The following is a 24342-nucleotide window of genomic DNA, read 5'->3' as shown; positions in this document are numbered from 1 at the left end:
TATTAGATATGCCCATGTAGTATTGGATTCAGAGGTTTCCATTCGAATATATTATGGGGAAAATTTGTGTCTTTAACTGTGACATTTCCTCCATTTCCCATCGCCAGTATTATAACAAGCAGCTCCCACAGAGTCAACTGCACGTTTATTAGACAGAGATTTAGTAATAAACTCCTCACTAATCTGCCAAAGAGGCTGGATGACATTTTGGTGAGATGCCCTATTTAAAGGGAGTCACAAAAGCTTTGTTTCAGTAAAATTATTTTCTCAAAAGGAACTCAATCTCCCCAAGCCTCTTCTGCCACTAGTTCTTAGTATTGTATGGATTCAGCTCTCTAACCAAACTAGCAAAATATTGAAACAAATTATAACCTCATTGCTAACATACAGGGCAGTAACTTCTGTGCAGGTTACAGAATTAGTTATGCAAGATTGAAGGTAATTGATTAGAACACAGAAAAGCTTAAATTTGCAGACATTCCCAGACGTATGGTATTTAAGGCTAATAAAAAGACCATATTGATTCTCAAATTAGAAATAATAGGAAATGGTTTCAGAAAACATTATTTTAAAACTTTCATCTTGACATATGAAACATTAAAGATACAATTAAATCCTCAGATTTGGGAAAAAATCCTTTTACTCCACATATTAATTTTGAGTGAAAATCTGCACCTGATAGATGAGAATATTCTGAAGCTTCCTCATGATTTGCTAGTGAAGTGACATTGAAACTAACTAAGTATATCAAATTGTAACACCCTCTCCATTTTCATTAAGGAATATTAATATTGCTAAAATGAAAATTATTTTTTCTTTTAAATGCAGAAATGTTCATCATCTTTTTAGCAAGAGATTCTGCAGTTTCTCTGTGTCTAATAATATTCTATATTTGGGGAGAGTTCCAAATACTAAGAACTTACATGAAGCATTGTGAACTTTATAATTTTTTTAATAAAATAAAATAGGTTTCTAACTATTAAATAAAGGAGAAAAATCTCCTGGCAGTGCAAGACTGTAGCCCATCCGAATAATTGTTAAAAGACAGAACCCGGCTAGAAAGATAAGCATAATACCAGCAATTAATATTCAGCATTTCACATTATAGTCAAGAGGATGTATTTTTCTTTGCGATGTGGCTCATAAGCTAAGAGTGTTGGGAGCCAGACTCTGAGCTCTGTCTTCTTTTTGTGGATGAGGATTAAAGAGGGAAAAAACAGCGACGACAATCCTGCTCCATCTGTAAATGAACAAACATCTTGATTTTATAGCTATTTGCTTTGTAAAACTGAGGAATGAAACAAAAATTACTGAATGCCTAAGTAACACTTTAATTCTGAATTCATTTACGCTGTAGCTATGTAGTTGTCAGAAACCATAATGCAGTATTTAATTAAAATAACAGAAGTGCATCTAGATATGTCCTGGGGTAGCTATCACCAAATTATTGTCTATGCCATCGGTATTTTATTTATGAAATGGCAGATTCTAAGGTGCAACTAGGCTGATACAAAAGCGTGAACAGTTTAAACTTGCATTTTTAGAAAGGCTCTTTTTTTTTTTCCTGCTGCGTCTTTAAATTTTTTCCTTCTATCTTTAGAAGGGAAGGGAGGTTAGTGTGATTGTTTAAAGATCTCTCTTTCTTACTCTTGCTTTTCAACTATTGACCTCCTAAGTCTTCTGGCTGTGAAATCCCCGTCTGTTGTCATGGAAAGGCTTGCGAGGTTCACAGGAGCCACAGCAAGTGTGGGACATCTTAGGCAGAACTTGGACGTGGATTCCAGGAGGGTAGGAAAAAAGCAAACCATTTCAGACTCTCTGTGCCTGTTCCCACACAATCCTCCTTGCACATTTTTCCACCTATAAATATCTGTTATAGTGTACACACTTGCTTGCTCTATTTTGTGGATGTTCACATGCAGACATACTGCTCCTTTTCATAAGCACATAGCATCTGTCTTACACGCACCCACCATCTATCTCCTTGTTCACATTGGCTGTCCCATCCACCTCCTTGTCTGCAGAATTATGTTCAGCAAGGTCCCGATTTATAGGAAATAAATAATGAAAATGGAACGGACTGGGAAAGATTATCGAAACATTCAAATTGTTATTTTTCACTGTACTTTACAGAAACAGAGCATCTATAAACACCTAGAAAAGGTGTTGGTTGATCCCTAAAAAGGAATGCCTTTTGAAACATTGTGATCAAGTGGGTCTCTACACCTTTCTTGTTCCTACTGTCCTGCTTTTTGATGCTCACCATTTTTAAATGGTAAACAATGCTGTGTTACTGTTTTCATTCTTTCTGCTTATTTATCCTGTCTATAATGACAAGTTTTTGTCATCACTTATTTTCTATGAGATAATCCTGATAATTATAAAACAGAAACAATAATTGCAATCACCTTTTTAAAGAAAAAAGCCCTTGCAGTTGCTGTATAAAGATATTCCGATAATGGCATGATCGGATCACAGCCTGATCCTACAGCAAGGGTCTTTTGGAGAGCGAGTTTCTTCTACACACTTGTAATTATTTTAGCCCCTTTCACAGGTCACATAAAAAGTTAATTTCAATCGCTGCTAATTTCCGTCCAACAAGAGTGCAGTACTTTAAGCCACCCAAAATAATTGGATTCAAAACAAATTTAGGAAATTGAGTGTGTTAGAAAGCAAATAAAAATATCCTTTTGGTAAGGAGAAGGGTGAAAGTAGTAAAAATGGCCTTTTTTTCCCCTTCTTTCCCCTTCACAACTTTGCCATTAAAGTTGCACCTACAGCTAGAAGTTTGTCCGTGAAAAATGGTCATTTTGTTTCTCTGCTCAAAGAATGTTATTAAAATGCTAATTTAAAAGAAAAAGGAGTTAAATATCTAGCGATGGTGCATTCTAATTGCAACCATAATGAGCTCTCTAAATGTGCGTGCCCCTGACACACACAGAGCATAAACAGCAGTAAACAGATCATTAGTACCCGTGTTCATTTATTCTGGCGACCTTACCATGACCCCACTGAGGGTAGGGTGAAAAGCAGGTGGATCTGGCTGTGACACCCCCTAGAGGGATCCAGGAAATGAAGCTATAAGCGGTTGTCATGGAAACGCCTATGTGTGCAGATGATGTAACACACCGACAGGCTGTAGGGCTCCGCAACTGGGACGTTGCCTTTCCCTCGCCGGAACAATCTTGAGGATTAAATTATTCATTTCTTTAATTCACAGAGCAAAAGGAATCCTGATTTTCTTGGTGATGTGCAACTCGCTTCCATTTGTCTAGGGTCTGAAACATGGTGACTTGTCACACGTCTTTCTGCAAAGCCCACCCCAGCTAGACCCAAATTGCTGAATCTGGCACAATCAAGTGGGGAAAGGCAGTAGAAATCTGAGACCCAACATCTGTACTTAAAGAGAGAAAATCTTAGGTTTTAAGCTAAAATTAAAAATATAGACTCTCCTAATGAGGGCATGTTGACCAGAGACTAAATGGATGCTTGTCCTGATTGAGATGGCTTTGTTTAGAGTAGAGCAGAGACAGAGTTGGCCCTGGGAACTAACAAACTGGTACTTGATGCCAAGAGTGAAAAGGAGAGAGACTCCAGCCCCAAATGAACACATCACCCTAGAACACCCTGTGTGTGCTTTCTAGCAAGGTGCAAGGAAAAGAGATAAGAGAAAATGAGCATCTGCTCACCCCTCCCTTGTGCATTTGAGAGAATCGAGATTAATAAAAATAATTCTTTGGAAAATGATTCCACTCTATCCTATCCTGTTTTGTAGCAAACAACCTCAATAACCTTACGGCAACAGTAGAATAACTTTTCTTTTTTTTAAAGGAAGCAGAAAAGACGATCTCTGGAAATTATTTTAAAATAAAAAATCTCCCGGCCTGCATCTCCCCCCACACCCCCTCCCCATTGCACTTTGGATGAACCTGTGATATTGTAGCAATGGCCCTTGAAGTGCAGTGGGGAGGTGATTTAGGAGAATATTAAAGGCAATGTGGAGATTCAAGGCGCCTCTCTCAGGGAGATCTGGAGAAATACGCAGCACAGATGGGCCGAGCAGATTAAACATTTCCGTCACATTGTTTCCAAATTGTGTTGTGGTGCCTGAGGCTGGTACTGCGGTCAGAGCAAAACAGAGCGGTGCAGAGCTGCGCAGTTTATGGAATACATATTAATACGCCCGTCTCACATGGTATCACAATTCTATCAGCTCCGAAATGGTGCTGTCTCTATTGTTCCTGACTTTTGCACTTGGCGCCTTGCTTTCTCCCATCTGCAGAGTGTTTACATTCTCTCTATCCCTTCTCTCTTCTTTAGGTAAAGTTCAAGTTGTGTGCTTCTTTTCATTTCTCTTAACTTACAGCCCTGTTTCACCTTTGCTCTTACCTTCACAGCTTATGATTTTTCTGTCACATACACGTGCACACACCCACTCTGTTTTGCACACACTTCACCAACAACATACAGTGTGTGTGCACAGGCCCTGCATACCTCCGTGGCCTCAACTTGATTATTACCCACTCCCACCCGGTACAGGACATAAGCTTCACCCTTAAGGCTAAATGTTCTCTCACACTCAAGTGCTCTGAGACCCCCCCCCATCTAGAGAACACATTCCTCTTCTCAGAACACTTAGCTCAGGGTGCGCTTTGTGGAGCTGTCCCCATGAGCCACCCCCCTCCCAATTGCTGCTGCTGACTACCCAGCTTTCCCAGGTCCCCTTCTCATACTCACATACCTTCCCCTGTATCCAGGCCCATCAATCTCCAAGTTAGCAAGTTCCTCGAAATGTAACAATAAATAAAACTAGCTCAATTGAGGCAAATTTAATGATTCATTTTTATTATGATTTATAGACCAAAACTCTGAATAATGGAAAAAGAGAAAGTGATTGCCAAGAACTTAGAACACATTGTAAAACAGGCCGGAGAGGCTGCCACACTACCCAAGGTTTCAGCCAAGTGCTGAGCTTCGATCCTTTCACAAGTTCCGACACCTCTAACCCACCAGCCACCCAACTGACCATCTCCTTTCTCCTGGAAAATCTTTTCATAAAACTATCTTTGCTGAAAAATGGGTACTTTGTCTTTGGTGAACAATTCCTGTTCCCAGCCTTGTTTTTCTCAGCAGTTAGAAGGATGCTGTGTTGGAGCCCTTAATTTATTTCATAGTGTATGATACCCTAAGAAAGCATTGTATATCCAAAACTGGATTTTAGGAGTAGAGAATTTGTGGGGAAATCCAGAGTAAAAATGTGTTGTTTGGAACTGACCCTGGAATAGTACAAGTTACTCTGCTTAGGAATTCAAATTTCCTATCTTAACTAATGGCAGTGTATGATACACAAACACTAATAAGAGAAATAAGCAATCATAAACTAATAATTCTGTGATTGATTGGCCTTTCCCATACGTATATCAAGCACTTACTAATCTTTCGGGTTAGGGGGCTCTTGTTTATAAGTACTGACATAGTGAACTTTTATAGTTAAAAAAAAAAAGAACAAAAAAATATGAGACATTTTCTGGGAATCTTGTTTCATGGAGGTTTGGAACCCAAATCAATGTGAAAAGAGAATGTTTCTATTAGGAGCTTTCTCCAGGGAATTGCCCCAAGCCATTTGAATGGAAATTATGAGAAGACACCACAACTTTGAAGTCACAATTAAAGAGATGATGCCTTGGCGGGGTGTGGTGGCTCATGCTGGTAATCTCAGCACTTTGGGAGGCTGAGGTGTGCGGGATCACCTGAAGTCAGGTGTTTGAGACCAGCCTGGCCGACATTCTGAAACCCCATCTCTACTAAAAATACAAAAATTAGCTGGACATGATGGCGGGCGCCTATAAGCCTAACTACTCAGGAGGCTGAGGCAGGAGAGTCGCTTGAACCCGGGAGGCAGAGGTTGCAGTGAGCCAAGATCATGCCACTGCACACCAGCCTGGGCAACAGAGCAAGACTCTATATCAAAAAAAAAAGAGAGACATAAAAGAGATGATGCCTTAAAAGAGGTACACAAGTGCAGTTGGCCTTTGAGGAAGGAATAGCCTCTGCAGCTGGAGGATTGAAGCCCATGAAATCCAGCTTGGAAGGAATGAGGATTCTTGATTCTCCTTCACTGGTTTTTGTTTTGTTTTGTTTTGTTTTGTGTTTTGTTTGAGGAGTCTCGCTCTGTCGCCCAGGCTGGAGTGCAGTGGTGCTATCTCGGCTCACTACAACCTCTGCCTTCCGGGTTCAAGTGATTCTCCTGCCTCAGCCTCCCGAGTAGCTGGGATTAAAGGGGTGCACCACCACGCACGGCTAATTTTTTTGTATTTTAAGTAGAGACGGGATTTCATCATATTGGCCAGGCTGGTCTAGAACTCCTGACCTTGTGGTCTGGAGTTTGGCCTTGGCCTCCCAAAGTGCTGGGATTACAGGTGTGAGCCACCGCACCTGGCCTCTCCTTCACTGTATTTTTTAAAAGCAGAAGTGTGTGGGGTGAGTGCAGCGATACCCACCCTGGGCCGAAGTACAGATCCAGGCCATAAAGACCATTGTATTTTTTCCCCTAGAGTGCCGGCTGGTAAACTGCAGAGGGCTCATAAACCCTTTGAGTATCTGATGAAAGGTCAAGGCCTCACCCCAGGGACGAGGCCCATATACACATGCACACAAAATTTTACACCAGTTTCAGGGAGTTCAAAGATTCCTTCACATCCATCCATAGAGAGGCCAGGGGTTCACAGACTCTGGTTTAAGAATATGTGCCCTGGAGGATGGTAAATTCCTTTTGTTGGAACAGCCTAGGATTCACTGAGCCTAGAAATTGAATTCTCATCCCAAGATAGGATGGTCATTCCAGGTCATGTCTGTGCTACTCCAGGGGAGCCATGGAAGAGCTTATACAAATAGGAACCAGCAGGGAGGAGAGAAATTAAAATGTAGCAATCATGGAGTAGGGGTATTTAATCTCTTTTAAGGCTTATGATAGGCGCCTGCTGGTTTTCCCCGGATATCCCCTGACACCTACTGACAGGGTATTTGCAGCACCACACAGGGACTCAGGGCCCTGTGACAGGAGGAGCACCGAGGAGGTCCATGATAGTCTTGAAACCATAAACAGCAATAGGAAACCACTGGAGGCAGAGTCAAGCTGTGCAACATGCCCGTTGTTGGTGGCCATACTGCTTTTTGTTTATAGAATTTGCTGTTCTTTTTATGGCAGGTTTGGTAGGGTTTTTTTTTTTCTTGTTGATGGAGATTAGCAGCATAAATTCTTTTATGGCAGTGTGCAATCCCCTATAAACACTTTGATTTTTGCTGATGGTGAGTGCTGCGTCTATTTCGGGTTCACTCAACCCTCCACTCACCCAGACCAATAGTTTTTCCAGCCAGATAATGGAGTCCAAATAGCCAACTTTTATTTTTAAGACTTCTTCATGTGGGATATTCAAGCAGGTGGGGCAAGGTTGGTGTTGAGAGAAACAGATGTTTAGTCAAACCTAGAAATATTTATGATGAGAACAAACTGTACAGTGTACTTATTTTAGATGAAAGGTTTCTAAAAAGACTTTGTGGCAAGCCCTGATGGAAAGGTTTGTGGTTTTTTTAAAATAACTTTTTATATTCTTATCTAAAACATCCTCATTGAACAATTTTGTATAATTTAAATCTTAGCTCTACCATTCAGAATATATATGTAGAGTTATGGAGTCATGAGCACATGTAATTCTGAAGCCCTACATTTTCACTTGTAGATGTGTATCCCTACCTTGAAGATAGAAACACTTCCAAATTGAGGATTTCAGATCTCCTGGGAGCCTCTCAGCATTTTCCCAATCTTTCCAAACATCTGGGCAAAGAGAAATCAGTCTTTATAGAAAACGTTGATCCCAGAAATTCAGTTCTCTTTGCCATCCTAAAACTAAAACCCAAGAATCAGCAACTTAATAAAAATGCAGTAAATTAGCACCTTTAGACAAGAGCAGGGTTCATTCAGAGCTGGGGTCTGCCTGACTGAGCCAGTACTCTCTCCATTTTAATAGTTTAATAAAAATTAGCATAATTAACGAACATCTGTATGATCCAGAGTGGTGCAATTTGGCACTTGGAAACGAGGGCTTAAACATGATTGCTGTGAGTTTAATGTTGTTTTAATTCTTTTTGGCACTGTGCAGTGAAATAAACGTTTGGTGGTGATAGTTCTCGGCCGGATCTCATTTGCATTTTTCTCCCTTTGATTATGAGCAATTGTGGACTCCCCAGCAATTCATCAAAGTAGAAATTATTTTAAAATACCTCGTAGTGTTCAGACTGGGCTGGAGCAATGCATGGGGGGGTGGTGGTAGGAGAGAAGGCTAGAAATTTTCCATTCATGCTTTAAACATCTCAGCCCTGCAGCCCTTTTCGGGTATCCAGCCAAGGGATGAAATCTGGAAAAAGACAGTCAGATCCTGGGACCTGTAGGTGCTTTGATTAAGCTCCCAGGCTCCCACAGCAGGATACATATGGTCTCTGAGACTGTGCCATCCTCCTTACACTTCTGCCTGCTCTTTGTTTTGAAGGGCAGAGAGTTGATTTCACTCATTTCAGTTCTCACCACTGTGGCGAGGCTTCTACATCTGCAGTCGGCAGGGTCAGTGTTCCCCTCAAGCAAGAGCAGACAGACTGGGAGCCCGGCTCTTGCAGGTGCCCTGCTGAGCCTCATCTGCTTCCTGTTTGCACCCTCTTTGAGTTGGCAGAGAGCACCTTCCCAAGGCTTCATCCGTACTCCTGGCATTACAACTAAAGAGGGGTGCTACAAAGTATGAATCAAAGATAGGGGCGTTGAACAATCCCCGGGGAGCAAATGCCTTGTCCTGTCCCCTGCAGGTGATGCAGACGATAGCATCTGGCAGGTGGAAGACCACACTTCACACATTTCAGCAACTTAACTTCGATCAAAAGACTCTGAGACAACACTGTGCCCACCCTCTGCCTGTGAGATAGCAGAAGAGCTAAAGCTAGCTTTTATGAGTTACGGTGTGAGAGGGAGACAGAGTATGTATTTCCCCTTCACAGTAAGGGCCTTACAAGAAAACTTAAGTCAGAAACTGCCCTAACTTCAGTGTTGGAAAATGGACAGTAACATAACTTGTACCAAGAGGAGCTTAAAAAATGCCCTGACAAGTTGGGCATCATGGCTCACACCTGTAATTCCAGCACTTTGGGAGGCCAAGACAGGGCGATCACTTGAGCTCAGGAGTTTGAGACTAACCTAGGCAACATGGCAAAACCCCATCTCTACAAAAAAAAAATAATAATAATACAAAATAATCAGCAAACAAAAAATAATTAGGCGGTGGCATGTGCCTGCGCCTGTGGTCCCGGAGGCTGAGGCAGGAGAATCTCTTGAGCCCAGAAGACAGAGGTTGCAGTAAGCTGAAATCATGCCACTGCACTTCAGCCTAGGCGAAGAAGGGAGTGAAACCTTGTCTCAAAAAAAAAAAAAAAAAAGCCAAAGAATTCTCGGTAATTTCCCATAAGACATTGCAAACCGTAGGGAGATGCTGGTTTGGGAGAGGGAGGAAATGAGTGTGGTGGGTCACGCACAGTGGCTCACTCCAGTAATCCCAACAAGCAGGAGGATTGCTTGAACCCAGGAGTTTGGGACCAGCCTGGGCAACATAGGGAGACCCTGTTTTTTTAACTAGCCAGGCATGGTGACATGCACCTGTAGTCCTAGTTACTTAGGAGGCTGAATCGGGAGGATCATTTGAGCCCAGGAGTTGGAGGTTGCAGTGAGCTATATTTGCACCACTGTACTCCATCCTGGGGAACAGAGGGAAACCCTATCTCAAAAAAACAAAACAAGCTGGGCATGGTGGCTAAATGCCTGTAATCCCAGCACTTTGGGAGGCCGAAGTGGGCAGATCACCTGAGGTTGGGAGTTCAAGACCAGCCTGACCAACATGGAGAAACCCCATCTCTACTAAAAATACAAAATTAGCTGGGTGTGGTGGCACATGCCTATAATCCCAGCTACTTGGGAGGCTGAGGGAGGAGAATCGCTTGAACCTGGGAGGTGGAGGTTGTGGTGAGCTGAGATCGCACCATTGCACTGCAGTCTGGTCAACAAGAGAAAAAATTCCATCAAAAAAAAAAAAGAAAAGAAAAGATGTGGCATAAGAAGAGGTGGCAGACAGACACATTCAGTTATTTAAGGCTGATTTTAACAAGGCAATTCCCTGGTCCTGAAAGGATCAACTCAGTAGTCTCACTTCTTATGGCATTTCAGACTCTTATTGGTGTTTAGGGAGTCATTTGAGGAGACCGTCTCCAAAGGCAGTTGATCTCTTTCTGCTACAAATATTTCAATCACCAGGAGAATATCTTGGAGTTAGTTGTAACTAAATCTGCTCAACTAAGAGTACAAATTTCCACTGCCCCCTTCATTTCATCATAATCTCAATTAACAAGTTTTTGGGGGGTTTTTTTTGCAGCGGAGTTTAGCTCTTGTTGCTCAGGTTGGAATGCAGTGGCATGATCTCAGCTCACCACAACCTCCACCTCCCGAGTTCAAGCAATTCTCCTGCCTCAGCCTCCGGAGTAGCTGGGATTTGTAATCCAGCTACCACAATCCAGGTACCCGCAACCACACTCAGCTAATTTTTGTTTTTTGTTTTTTGTTTTTTTTGAAAGAGAGAAAGAAAGAAAGAGAAAGAATAAAAAAAAAAAGAGAGAGAAAGAAAAAAAAGAATGAAGGAGAGGAAGAAAGGGGAGAAGAGGAAGAGGGAGAGAGAATAGGGGTGTTGCTTTATTGCCTGGGGTAGAATGCAGTCTAAAAATGGGTATGCCTGTAATTGTGTTTAATAATAAAGACATGAAAAAAAAATAAGGGAAGAAAATAACAAGCAGCCAACCAATATTTCATTTAAACCTGTAAATAGATGTGATGTGGTACTGATAAGAGTGTATATTTTCTGTATTTAAAGTGGAGAGTTCTATAAATGTTAATTAAGTCTACTTGTTCCAGATCTGAGTTCAAGTCCTGGATATCGATGTTAACTTTCTGCCCCATTGATCTGTCTAATGTTGATGTTGAAGTCTCCCACTATTATTGTGTGGGAGTCTAAGTCTCTTTATAAGTCTTATATATCTGGGTATTCCTGTATTGGGTGCGTCTATATTTAGGATCTTTAGCTCTTCTTGTTACATTGATCCTTTTATCATTATGTAATATCCTTCTTTGCTTCTTTTGATCTTTGTTGCTTTAAAGCCTTTTTTATCAGCGAAAATTGCAACTCCTGCTTTCTATTTATTTATTATTTTTGCTCTCAATTTGGTTGGTAAATTTTTCTCCATCCCTTTGTTTTGAGTCTTTGCATATCCTTGCATGTGAGATGGGTCTGGATGTAGCATACCAATGGGTCTTAGCTTATTTTGCCTGTCTGTGTCTTTGGATTGGGGGATTTAGTCAATTTAAATTTAGAATTAATAATAATATATGTGAGTTTGATATTGCCATTTAATGTTAGCTGGCTGTTTTGCCCATTAGTTGATACAAGTTCTTAATTATATTGATGTTCTTTATTTTTTGGTATTTTTTAGAAAGGCTGATACTGGTTGTTCCTTTCTATTTGTAGTGGTTCTTTCAGAAGCTCTTGTAAAGCAGGCCTGGTGGTGATGAAATCTCTGAATGCTTGCTTGTTCACAAAAGATTTTATTTTTCCTTCGCTTATGAAGCTTAGTTTGGCTGGATGTAAAATTCTGGGTTGAAAGTTCTTTTCTTTAAGGATGTTGAATATTGGCCCCCACTCTCTTCTGGCTTGTAGGGTTTCTGCTGAGAGACCTGCTGTGAGTCTGACAGGCTTCCCTTTATGGGTAACCTGACCTTTCTCTCTGGCTGCCCTCAGTATTTTCTCTTTCATTTCAACCCTGGTGAATCTGGCGATTGTGTGCCTTGACGTTGGTCTTCTTGAGGAATATCTTTGTGGTATTCTCTGCATTACATGGAGTTGAATATTGTCCTGCATTGCTAGGTTGGGAAAGTTTTCCTGAATAATATCCTGAAGCGTATTTTCCAGCTTGGATTGATTCTCTTCGTCACATTCAGGTACACCTATCAAACGTAGATTAGGTCTTTTCACATAGTTCCAAATTTCTTGGAGACTTTGCTCATTCCTTTTTATCCTTTTTTCTCTAATCTTGTCTTCACATTTTATTTCATTAAGTTGGTCTTCGACCTCCAACATCTTTTCTTCTGCTTGATCAATTCAGCTGTTAAAACTTGTGCATACTTCGCGAAGTTCTCGTGTTGTGTTTTTCAGCTCCATTAATTCACTTATATTCCTCTCTAAATTGTGTATTCTTGTTAACATTTCGTCAAACCTTTTTCCAAAGTTCTTAGTTTCTTTGCATTGGGTTAGAACAAGTTCTTTTAATTCCCAGAAGTTTCTTATCATCCACTTTTTAAAGGCTGCTTCTGTTAATGGAACACACTCGTTCTCCATCAGGCCTTGTTCCGTTGCTGATGAGGAACTGTGATCCCCTGTAGAGGGAGAGGCGTTCTGAGTTTGGGTATTCGCAGCCTTTTTAGGCTGGTTTCTTCCCTTCTTTATAGATTTATCCATCTGTGGTCTTTATAATTACCGTCTTTAGAGTTGGGTTTCTGAATGGACGTCCAACTTGTTGATTCCCGGCGCTAAAATCTGAGCAGCCCACTGCGCGGGCCAAAACAGCGGCATTAAGATTGATGGTGCTTTTCTGACTCTGCACCAAGAACCGCCGCACCAAGGCAGCGGCAAAACTGCCTCGCCGGCCACAAGAGTCGCGCTGGCGACCCGTGGGGCTCCTCCGCTGGGAATCACCTGGTGCGTGAGCAGCAAAAATTGATCTGAAAGTGTGGCATCCTCTCGTTCTCTGTGCCTTCAATGGCAGCTACAATCCCGAGCTGCTAGTGATCAGCCATCTTGGATCTCCCGCCTTAATCCTTAAGAGAGACTGGCAGTGAACTAATGCAGGTATCAGCCCAGCATCCCATCTGCCATCTACCTGGTAATAACTGGACTTTGTCTCTGGGAGCAGCTCTTCCTACTGCACCACTATGTCCTCAATTTTTGTATTTTTAATAGAGACAGGATTTCACTACATTGGTCAGGCTGGTCTTGAACTCCTGACCTCAGGTGATCCACCCACCTTGGCCTCCCAAATTACTGGGATTATAGGCGTGAGCCACCATGCTTGGCCTCATTTAACAAATATCTATTTGGCCCCACTCTGCTGTGTACAGTGCTAAAGGCTGAGAATACAACAGCAAACAAAACCAACAAGGTCCAGTCCTCAAAACTTTCCAACTACCGATTGACACTGAGACAAAGACAGGCAAATAGAAGGCAGTATGATCACAAGCTCTTTTCCAGGCAAACACGGGGCACAGCACTGTGGACCGTGTAACCAGGACCCCACACAGTCAGAGGGTGTCAAGGAGAGGCTTCTAGAGAGTCAGTAACTCAGGAATTGAGATCCGAAGGCTGCTTAGGAGTGAGCCCCTTGAAATGAAGAGGGAAGTAGAAGCTAAACAGAGGAAAGTTTCCAAGGCGAGGAAGCCTGTGGCCCATGGGAGCAGCTGAGACAAGTTCTGTTACTAAGGGACACTAAATCTAGGAGGTGAGTGACAATGCTGGACAGTGATTGGGACTGGGTCCTGCAGGGCCTTGTCTGCCTTATTAAGAAGTTAAGCAGGGGGCCAGGCACGGGGCCATGCCTGTAATCCCAGCACTCTGGGAGGCTGAGGCAGGTGAATCACCTGAGGTCAGGAGTTCAAGACCAGCCTGGCCAACATGGTGAAACCCGGTCTCTACTACAAATACAAAAATTAGCCAGGTGTGGTGGTGGGCACCTATAATCCCAGCTACTCAGGACACTGAGGTGGGAGAATCGTTTGAACCTGGGAGGCAGAGGTTGCAGTGAGCTGAGATAGTGTCACTGCACTCCAGACTGGGCAACAGAGGCTATGGCTCAAAAAAAAAAAAAAGTTAACATGGGGCACTGGGAACCCACTGAAAGTTTTCAGGCAGAGCAGTGACATTGTCAATGTGCACTGTAAGAGAGTCTGGTTGCAGAATGAATAGAGTAGAGAAGAAGAATGCTGATACAGACACTAATTTGGAGATTGTTTTTGTAGTTCTCATGTGAGAGACAGCTTCATGACCCTAAGGTATTGGCAACTGGGAATGGAAAGAAGATGACATATTTTAGTAATATTTTAGAGGGAGAACTGATAGGATTCAAGGATAGATTAGAAGAGGGGGATGGGGCTGGGCACAGTGGTTCATGCCTGTAATCCTAGTACTTTGGGAGGCTGAGGCGGGTGGCTCACCTGAGGTCAGGAGCTTGAGACCAGCCTGGCCAACATGGTGAAACCCCATCTTTACTAAAAATACAAAAATAATTAGCCTGGCATGGTGTGTGTGCCTGTAGTCTCAGCTACTCAGGAGGCTGAGGAGAATCGGTTGCAGAGAGCTGAGATCATGAGATCATGCCACTGCACTCCAGCCTGGGTGACAGAGAGCAAGATGGCCATCTAAAAAAGAAGAAGAAGAAGGGGGTAAAATTAGAAATGACTCCTGAGATTCTGGCTTGGGTAACAGTGCATCATGGTACAACTCACTGAGATAGAGAACCAAGGAAGCAAAGATAGTTTTGGAGTGAGGATGAAGGTAAAGGCAGGATGACATGTTAAATTTAGGACATTCTGAGTTTGAACAGCTTGGTGGAATGCACTTGGCTACTGGGGTCCAACACAGACTTGGGCTGGAGCTCTGGTCATGAGTGATTAACACAGACATAGTGGTTACACTACAGAGGTATATGGGATTGCTCTAGTAAAGGGCATCTAGACAGAAGAGAAGACCAGGACAGAACCCTGGAAAATTACCACATTAAAAAGTGGAATTGATAAGTGTATTAGGTGAATGGGAAAAGAAAAAAAAAAGTGGAATTGAGCAAGATGAGTCTGCAAAGGAGAATGAGAAGCAAACAGGCAGGAGGGAAACCAAGAGAGTATAGTTATCATAGAAACTAAGAGAAGAAAAGGCCTCAAGAAGGATCAATAGTGCCGGAACTGCTGAGAGATCAAGTAAGTTAAGGACTGAGAAGTACTCAGAGAATTTGAGCAATGCAGGATTTCAGAAGACCATGGAGGGACAGCATAAGTAGAGGACAGCAGCAGGGCCTGATTAGAGCAGCTTAACAGTGAACAGGAAGAAAGTTGGAGCAGTGAGTAAGTAAACTCTTTCAATAAGTGTGGCATAGACTAGCAGAAATGGGAAGTAGACATGTAGTGGCAGCTATTTAATGGTTGTTTTCAAAAATGAGAGAAATTTAAACACCTTTCAGTGCTGATGGAAGGAGCCATTTACATTACAGGCAGAGAAGGTCAGTCTCTACAGAACCTCATCTCTCAGAAAGAAAGGAGAAGGGTTGCAAGTGCATATTTTGAGTGGTAGTCTTAAACCAGGGGAGGGATACTTCCCCAACTTTAATGGGAAAGAAAGATGGTTGTCAATACAGGGAAGTTTCTGCTTTGGTGGCTGGAGGCTGACAAATCTGATGGCTTCTCTTTTCTCTTTGAAGGTGGAGAAGAGGTTGTCAGAAGCAACAAGAGTTTGAGGAGGAGAGATATTAGATATCATAGTTCTATGATAATTATATGCATCTAGAGACAAAAAGATCACCAGATAATATAGGGACTCTGAATTTTACATATCACCATTCTGGTTTTCTTTGTTTTTTTTTTCCTAGAACTCAGCAACCAGGTGTACAAAGAAGCAGTTAGCTCTATGGTACCCCAAATCCAATTGAACTGGAATATATGATATTTCCCACTCTTAAAATTTCATTCTGGCCAGGTACAGTGGCTCACACCTGTAATCCCAGCACTTTGGGAGGCCGAGGCGGGCGAACCATGAGGTCAGGAGTTCGAGACCAGCCTGGCCAACATGGTGAAACCCATCTCTACTAAAAATACAAAAATTAGCCGGGCATGGTGGCGCATGCCTGTAGTCCCAGATCCTTGGGAGGCTGAGGCAGGAGAATCGCGTGAACCCAGGAGGCGGAGATTGCAGTGAGCCAAGATGGCACCACTGCACTCCAGCCTGGGTGACAGAGTAAGACTCTGTCTCAAAAAGAAAAAAAAATTATTCTAATCTTACTTCTTTTTTTTTTTCTGTTTGTTTGTTTCTGAGACAGAGCCTCACTCTGTCACCCAGGCTGGAGTGCAGTGGCACGATCTCAGCTCACTGCAACCTCTGCCTCCTGGGTTCAAGCGATTCCCCTGCCTCAGCCTCCCAAGTAGCTGGAACTACAGGTGCCTGCCACCATGCCCAGCTAACTTTTTGTATTTTAGTAGAGACGGGGTTTCACCATGTTGGCCAGGATGGTCTCGATCTCCTGACCTCGTGATCCTCTCCACTCGGCCTCCCAAAGTGCTGTGATTACAGTTGTGAGCCACCACGCCTGGCAATTTTACTTCTTTCAAAAGAAAGAAAACAGTTTCTGGTGCTATCAGAAATATTCCCATGCTCTTCAACATCTGTTGTGCTTTTGAGAAGCTATTCTGTATTCAAGGAGCTGTATCCTCACCCTGTGACCACCCCTTAAACTCTCTTTTAAACCCTCTCAGCCTCTTTCTTGTTTGCCCCTCTCTGTGACATTTATGTCCAGCCTGCCATTATTAATGTACCTGTTACCTCTCACATGTTCAAGGGAAAGAATCTAATGTTTAGAGCACCTACTATGTATCAGACACTTTCAGTTGTTTTTACTTCAGTGATACAATTTACATCCCCACAATATAGCAGGGAGATATTATCCCTACTCTTACAGACAAAGAAACTAAAGCTAGGAGAACCTAAGGTCATGTGGCTACTAAATGACCAAGCAAGGATTAGATCTCAGTCTGTCTGACTCCAAAACCCATTACTCTGCTGCAAGCTCCCAAGGAGCAAGCAATCTTCTGATTCATCATTATACACCTCATGGGAACTCAAACAGCACTTTGCACATAGAAAATGCTTGATAAATATTATTGATTTGAACTATGACTTGACCCCTTGAATATCTTCAGTGTTCTGGCAATTTAGTATGTGCCCAACTTTCTCTAAGAAGCTATACTCTTCAGCTTGGTTTTAAAAAAAAATGCTCTTTAGGTTCAGCAAGGGCATCATATGTGCTAACTTTACAATGTAGACGGGAAGATGGCAAAATGAAAGCACTTACTCTCTTCCTCTAAATGACTTTTTTAAATTTAATAATCCCATCAGGGAAGTTAACAGCTTGTAGTAATATGGCAACAATGAAACCACCAAACAGAATCTCCCATGCAATCATTGGAATAAATGAGCAGAAGCATGACCAAATTCTAACTGACGCTGTCCTCTTTTCACTTTTCAGGAGTATAACATGTATGGCTGGTGGGTGGGAGAACTGAACAGCCTCATTGGGATTGTTCCAAAGGAGTATCTCACCACCGCATTTGAAGTGGAAGAAAGATGAATCCCAGGTATCAGAACCATTGTCAGTGAACTGCCTGTTAGTTGAGTGGAACTTGTGGGCCACTACTTTGTTTCTCTGAAAGATGAGATTTGCCAGTAAAGTAGCTTTTCTTCATTTCCCAAACTAATGCTAATGATTCACAACTGATGGAAAGAAAATAAGTCTGGAATTGTTTTTTCTTAAATTTGGGGACAGTGTCACTTAAGATAAGGTTCAACTAATAGCAATATAAAATCCAAACTAAAAGTGACAATACAGAAGGCTGAGTGATGTAATCCCTGCACTTTGGGAGGCTGAGGTGGGCGGATCACTTGAGGTCACCAGCCTGGCCAACACGATGAAATCCCCTCTCTACTAAAAATACAAAAGTGAGCTGGGCATGGTGGTGGGCGTCTGTAATCCCAGCTATTCAGGAGGCTGAGGCAGGAGAATCACTTGAACCGAGGAGGCGGAGGTTGCAGTGAGCTGAGATTGTGCCACTGCATTCCATCTAAAAAAAAAAAAGTTAACACAGAAATGTATTTTTCTGCCAGGCGCGGTGGCTCACGCCTGTAATCCAAGCACTTTGGAGGCCAAGGCGGGCGGATCACCTGAGGTCAGGAGATCAAGACCAGCCTGACCAACATGGTGAAACCCTGTCTTAAAAAGAAGAAAAAAAAGAAATGTATTTTTCTCTTCTGTAAAAATATAGGGAAAGTGGTCCAAGGTATCCAGTCCTAGGTACCTTTTCTTTTTGTTCTTCTCTATGTGTCCAACATTCCCAAGGTTACCTCATGGCCAAGACAGATGCTCCAGCTCCAGCCATCTTGTCTGCCTCCTCCACAATACAGCAGGAAAGATAAAAGGAGAAGGTCAGGCCGGGCACAGGGGCTCACACCTGGAATCCCAGCACTTTGGGAGGCTAAGGCAGGAGGATCACTTGAGGTCAGGAGTTCAAGACCAGCCTGGCCAACATGGTGAAATCCTGTCTCTATTAAAAATACAAAAAATTAGCCAGGCATGGTGGCACGCCCCTGTAATCCCAGCTACTCAGGAGGCTGAGGTAGGAGGATCACTTGAACCTGGGAGGCAGAGGTTGCAGTGAGCCAAGATCATGCCACTGCACTCCAGCCTGGGCAACAAACAGAGTGAGACTCTGTCTCAAAAAAAAAAAGGAGGTCAGGCCCAGTGGCTCACACCTGTAATCCCATTACTTTGGGAGGCCAAGGCAGGCGGATCACAAGGTCAGGAGTTTGAGACCAGCCTGGCCAACATAGTGCAACCCCGTCTCTACTAAAAATACAAAAATTAGCTGGGTAAGGTGGCACATACCTGTAGTCCCAGCTACTGGGAGGCTAAGGCAGGAGAATCACTTGAACCTGGGAAGCAGAGGTTGCAGTGAGCTGAGACCACGCCATTGCACTCCAGCCGGGGTGACAGAGTAAGACTCCATCTCGAAAAAAAAGAAAAGCATACCCTCTCCCTTAAGGGCACTTCACAGATGTTGCACACAAACGTCCTCTCACATTCCATTGGCCAGAAGTTGGAATGCATGTATACAACAAGCTGTAAAGAAAGTGTATAGCCCCATGTCCAGCTTAGAATTGAGAGATTCATGATTAAATACAAATGGAAGAATGGATATTGGGAGAAACCTAGGAATTTTGCCACAGGGTTGGATCTGGGTTTATCCCCAGCTCTCAAGTCCAGGGCACCATTTCCCCAAAATGCCCACATATTGCAATATGACTGACCCAAGATTAAAACTCCAATATAAGGATTCCTATGGAAATTAATCAAATCAAATTAAGTAATAAAGAATATCGTTTGCAGGGCCAGGTGCAGTGCCTCACACCTGTAATCCCCTTTGGGAGGCCAAGGCAGAAGGATCACTTGAGATCAGGAGTTTTTTTTTGAGATGGAGTTCTGCTCTTGTTACCCAGGCTGGAGTGCAATGGCGCGGAGATCAGGAGTTTGAGACCAGCCTGGGCAACATAGTGAAAACCCATATCTACAAAAAAAAATTTTTTTTGATAATTTTTTTGAGACAGAGTCTTGCTCTGTTACCCAGGCTGGAGTGCAGTGGGGGTATCTCAGCTCACTGCAACCTCCGCCTCCTGGTTTCTTGCAATTCTCCTGCCTCAGCCTCCTGAGTAGCTGGGACTACAGGCACACGCCACGCCCAGCTAATTTTTTGTGTTTTAGTAGAGACAGAGTTTTACTGTCTCTCCTGAGCTCAAGCAGTCAGCTCACCTCGGCCTCTCAAAGTGCTGGGATTACAGGATTTTTGTATTTTTACTAGAGATGGTGTTTTATCATGTTGGTCAGACTGGTCTGAACTCCTGACTTCAGGTGATCTGCCCACTTCAGTCTCCCAGAGTGCTGGGATTACACGAGCCGCCACATCTGCCCCACCAAAAAATGTTTTTTAAATTAGCCAAGTGTGGTGGTGCTCGTCTGTAGGCCCAGCTACTTGGGAGGCTAAGGTGGAAGTACTGCTTGAGCCCAGGAGGTTGAGGCTGCAGTGAGCCATGACTGCGCCACTGCACTCCAGCCTGGGTCAACAAGACCCTGTCTCCAAAAAAGAAAAATAGGTTTGTGTTTTATTAGCAAGAACCACATTGTGTTTCAAAATAGTGGAAGTAGGTGCTTGGTTGGGTAGAGTAATAGTGGGAGCTGCTTTGGTGCAGAGTGGGTTTTGGTTAAAATTAAGATGCTGATGGAGGGCCCCTAAGACCAGCATGTTGTCGCTAGCACCATCTTCTACCCTGAAATGGGAGTAGTCTTCATTGCTCAGGGGAAAGAATGGCATCAATGTGATAGTGATACAAACAGTCCGTCCTTGGAGTCCAGACCAGAGCCCACTCTAGTGTGCAGCAGCAGCTGGGTGAATTCATTTAGGAAGATACATAAGGATAGATCTTATTCTCCAATGCCCTTGTACACCCATACAACACCTGCTCGGGCCTGTCACTCAAGGTTTGACTTTATGACTTTCCTGATGAAGACTCTGTTCCCTGGCCATAAGTGTAGATGGTTGGAATTTTTCTGTCAAATCTAAACAAATTCACCCAACCAGGCGTGGTGGCTCACGCCTATAATCCCAGCACTTTCAGAGGCCAAGGCAGGCAGATCACTTGAGGCCAGGAGTTCAACACCAGCCTGATCAACATGATGAAACCCCATCTCTACTAAAAATACAAAAATTAGCCAGACGTATTGGGGGGCACCTGTAATCCCAGCTACTTGGGAAGCCGAGGCAGGAGAATTGCTTGAACCCGGGAGGCGGAGGTTTCAGTGAGCCGAGATCGCACCATTGCACTCTAGCCTGGGCAACAGAGAGACTCCATCTCAAAAATAAATAAATAAATAGGCTGGGCGTGGTGGCTCATGCCTGTAATCCCAACACTTTGGGAGACTGAGGCAGGTGGATCACAAGGTCAGAGACCATCCTAGCTAACATGGTGAAACCCCATCTCTACTAAAAATGCAAAAAATTAGCCAGGCATGGTGGCACGCGCCTGTAGTCCCAGCTACTCAGGAGACTGAAGCAGGAGAATCGCTTGAACCTGGGAGGCTGAGGTTGCAGTGAGCCAAGATCACACCACTGCACTCCAGCCTGGGTGACAGAACGAGACTCAGTCTCAAAAAAATAAATAAATAAAACAAAATAAATAAAAATAACAAACAAATTTACCCTTTTTCACTTGGTCATTTATTTATTTATCTCTTTATTGTCCTTGGCCCAACCACTCTACTTCTTTTTTTTTTTTAAAGACAGGGTTTCACCGTGTTGGCCAGGATGGTCTCGAACTTCTGATCTCGTGATCCGCCCGCCTCGGCCTCCCAAAGTGCTGGGATTACAGCCAACCTTTCTACTTCTAAGAATTTATCCTATTGACCATTTTTGGTTTGGGTAAAAAAAGAAAAAAAAGAAAGAAATTACCCTGTAGCTATACTTGCACACACAAAATGACAGGCCCATAAGGTTCATTGTAATAGCAACCACTCGGAAACGACCAAAATGTTTAATAGAGAACTAGCCAAATAACTATTGTACATTCATAGAATTGAATATTATGCAACAGTAAAAAAGGGAAACTATTATGGAACACATTCTGAGATATGTTGCTAAGTTAAAAAAAAAAAAAACAGCAAAGAATGGAAGCCACATTTGCCCCATTTGTATAAAAAAAGACTGGAGACTATATATACCTATTTGTTTATATTTGCATGGGATATTTCTGACACAAAATGATGCCATGGTTGCCTCCAAGGAGAGAGAAACAGAGACAGAGTAGAGGGGAAAATGTTATACTCTGTGCCCTTTAATACTTCTATATTTTGAATCAGAAAAGCAAATTTATATATTTTTCCTCCTTTAGGAAATATATTCTTCCCTCTATCCTGCCTTTATGAGGAAATTGATACTCGAAAGTTCCCACCCCCTACTTCTGCCACCCCACCAACGCCTTGGATTTCTCTCTTTACTGAAGAGACCCAAGTTCCTGACACCTCATAGTGACTGTAAGCTACCAGTAAGACAAGTGGGAAGAGGCCCTTTCATCAAACCTGTTACTAAACCAGCCTACTCATAGCTCATCCCCTTCTCTAAATGTATCCACACATCCACATTTGCCTTTTCCACAAGCTTTTCACAAAGAAGGTGAGAGAGAAGGAAACCTTGGGAGGAGGACATTGCTGGTTGTTCTGGCTGGTTTGAAAAGCACAAATAAACTTGAGATTTGGTTCCTTGACATGTGTGATTATGTTGAGTTCCTTTTTGTAATGGTATCAATATGTCAGCTCTGGGCATTTTCACCACCTTCCAACAAAGTGGGGACAGCCCAAGAGAAAAGCCCAAAGAAAGGAGGAGACTTGTAATTGTCTTTCAGAGCGCTCTTCTCTGGAACCCAGGTCTGCTGTTTTCTTTCTTTGTCCTTTTCTTTTCTGATTTTATTTTATTTATTTTATTTTATTTTATTATTTTTTTATATTTTTTATTTTATTTTATTTTATTTTATTTTATTTATTTTGAGACAAGAGTCTTACTCTTGCTCTGTTGCCCAGGCTGGAGTGCAGTGGCGTGTTCTTGCTCACTGCAACCTCCACCTCCTGAGTTCAATCAATTCGCCTGCCTCAGCCTCCCGAGTAGCTAGGATTACAGGTGCCCACCACTACACGTGGCTTATTTTTGTTTTTTTGTTCGTTTGCTTGTTTGTTTGTTTTTGAGACGGAGTCTTGCTCTGTTCCAGGCTAGGGTGCAGTGGCATGATCTCGGCTTGCTGCAACTGCCCCCTCCCTGATTCAAGCAATTCTCCTGCCTCAGCCTCCCAGGTAGCTGGGATTACAGGTGCACACCACCATAGCTGGCTAATTTTTGTACTTTTAGTAGAGATGGGGTTTCACCATGTTAGTCAGGCTGGTCTTGAACTCCTGACCTCAAGTGATCCACCCGCCTCGGCCCCCTAAAGTGCTGAGATTATAGGGTGGCTGGACCACCATGCCTGGCCGATTTTTGTATTTTCATAGAGACAGGGTTTCACCATGTTGGCCCAGCTGGTCTCAAACTCCTGAGCTCAAGTGATCCACCCGCCTCAGCCTCCAAAAGTGTTGGGATTACAGGCATGAGCCACCTGTCACTCCTAGCCAGCTACATGTTTTTTTTTTTTTTTTTTTTGCTATGTGCTGTAGCTCTGAAATGAGGCAGAACCAGAAGCAAGGCCTTGGAGTCAGCACATTGAAGAGTTCCTCTTCAGGCCTTGGGTTACTTAACCCATGTGTCTTGCACTACAACACCTCCCAGGTAGGGGCTGAGGAAGTGCTCTGAAGAGGACTTAAGTATGGATACAGGGCTCCCTTTTTCTCTTTCCTGTTGCCTGTACCTAGCATTCAGGTTACCTGCACATTAAGAGGCGGCAAAACATAGTTATTAAGAGCATAACATCTACAACCAGACAGCCTGGGAACAAATCTCAGTTCCTTGTCTACTGTGCTCTCTAGAACAAGTTGTTTGACTTTTTATGCTTCAGTTTCCTAACCTTAGAAGGGATATACTCTATTCACTGTGTATAAGTGATTAGGAAGATTAAATGATTTAACATGTGTAATGGTACTTGGAACAATGCCCAGCACATAATAACTGCTCAATAAGGGTAGCTGATATTATTGCCTGACTCTACAGGAGAAATGTTGAAAGACAGGCAACTGAGCAGCTATAGAAATGCCTATTCAGGCCCAGGCATGGTGGCTCACACCTGTAATCCCAGCACTTTGGGAGGCCGAGGGGGGCAGATCACGAGGTCAGGAGTTTGAGACCAGCCTGACCAACGTGGTGAAACCCTGTCTCTACTCAAAGCACAAAAATTAGCCAGGCATGGTAACACACACCTGTAATTGCAGCTACTCGAGGGGCTGAGACAGGAGAATTGCTTGAACCTGGGAGGCAGAGGTTGTAGTGAGCTGAGATCACGCCACTGCACTCCAGCCTGGGCGACACAGTGAGACTGTCTCAAGAAAAAGAAAAAGAAATGACTGTTCAGAGAAGCTCTGGATTGGTGGTAGCCTTCCTCTCCTCTGTAATGACCATTTTGCAGCACTGGAGTAAGACATCCATCTTATATCACAAGAGAAAAACCAGGGAGCAAACAGAGATGTCAGTGGGCTCGAACTTTCTCAAAAAAAAAAAAAAAAAAAAAAAAATCTCATACCAACTATGCATTTCCAGATTATCTGACCCAGGAGTAAAAAGAAGGAAACTGTTTTGTGTATTACGAATAATTACATGGATGAAAAGAGGAAATTTTAGGTTTAGGAGGAAAAAAATCCAAGTGAGATAAGGGCAGT

At 43.0% G+C, this 24342-nt stretch overlaps 1 protein-coding gene across 5 annotated transcripts in view; it reads left to right on the top strand.

Annotated features, from left to right (window-relative positions):
- Window positions 1-24342, top strand: part of SKAP1 (src kinase associated phosphoprotein 1) — a 314730-nt gene that overhangs the window by 289946 nt on the left and 442 nt on the right. For 4 of the 5 annotated variants that reach the window (XM_032279881.1, XM_032279880.1, XM_032279879.1 and 1 more), the window contains 2 exons: window positions 17416-17524; window positions 21882-22253. In XM_032279881.1, the coding sequence (XP_032135772.1) occupies window positions 17416-17517 (102 nt within the window). In that variant the 3' untranslated portion in view covers window positions 17518-17524; window positions 21882-22253. Of the gene's footprint in view, window positions 1-17415; window positions 17525-21881; window positions 22254-24342 lie in introns of those variants that run through there. The other variant, XM_032279878.1, reaches the window with a different exon arrangement.

The sequence above is a fragment of the Sapajus apella genome, unplaced genomic scaffold (assembly GCF_009761245.1).
Source record: "Sapajus apella isolate SASKATOON/1434 unplaced genomic scaffold, GSC_monkey_1.0 scaffold12, whole genome shotgun sequence".
Classification (NCBI taxonomy): domain Eukaryota; kingdom Metazoa; phylum Chordata; class Mammalia; order Primates; family Cebidae; genus Sapajus; species Sapajus apella.
Note: the sequence above shows the minus strand (reverse complement) of the source record. Positions and strands in the feature narration are given on the sequence as shown.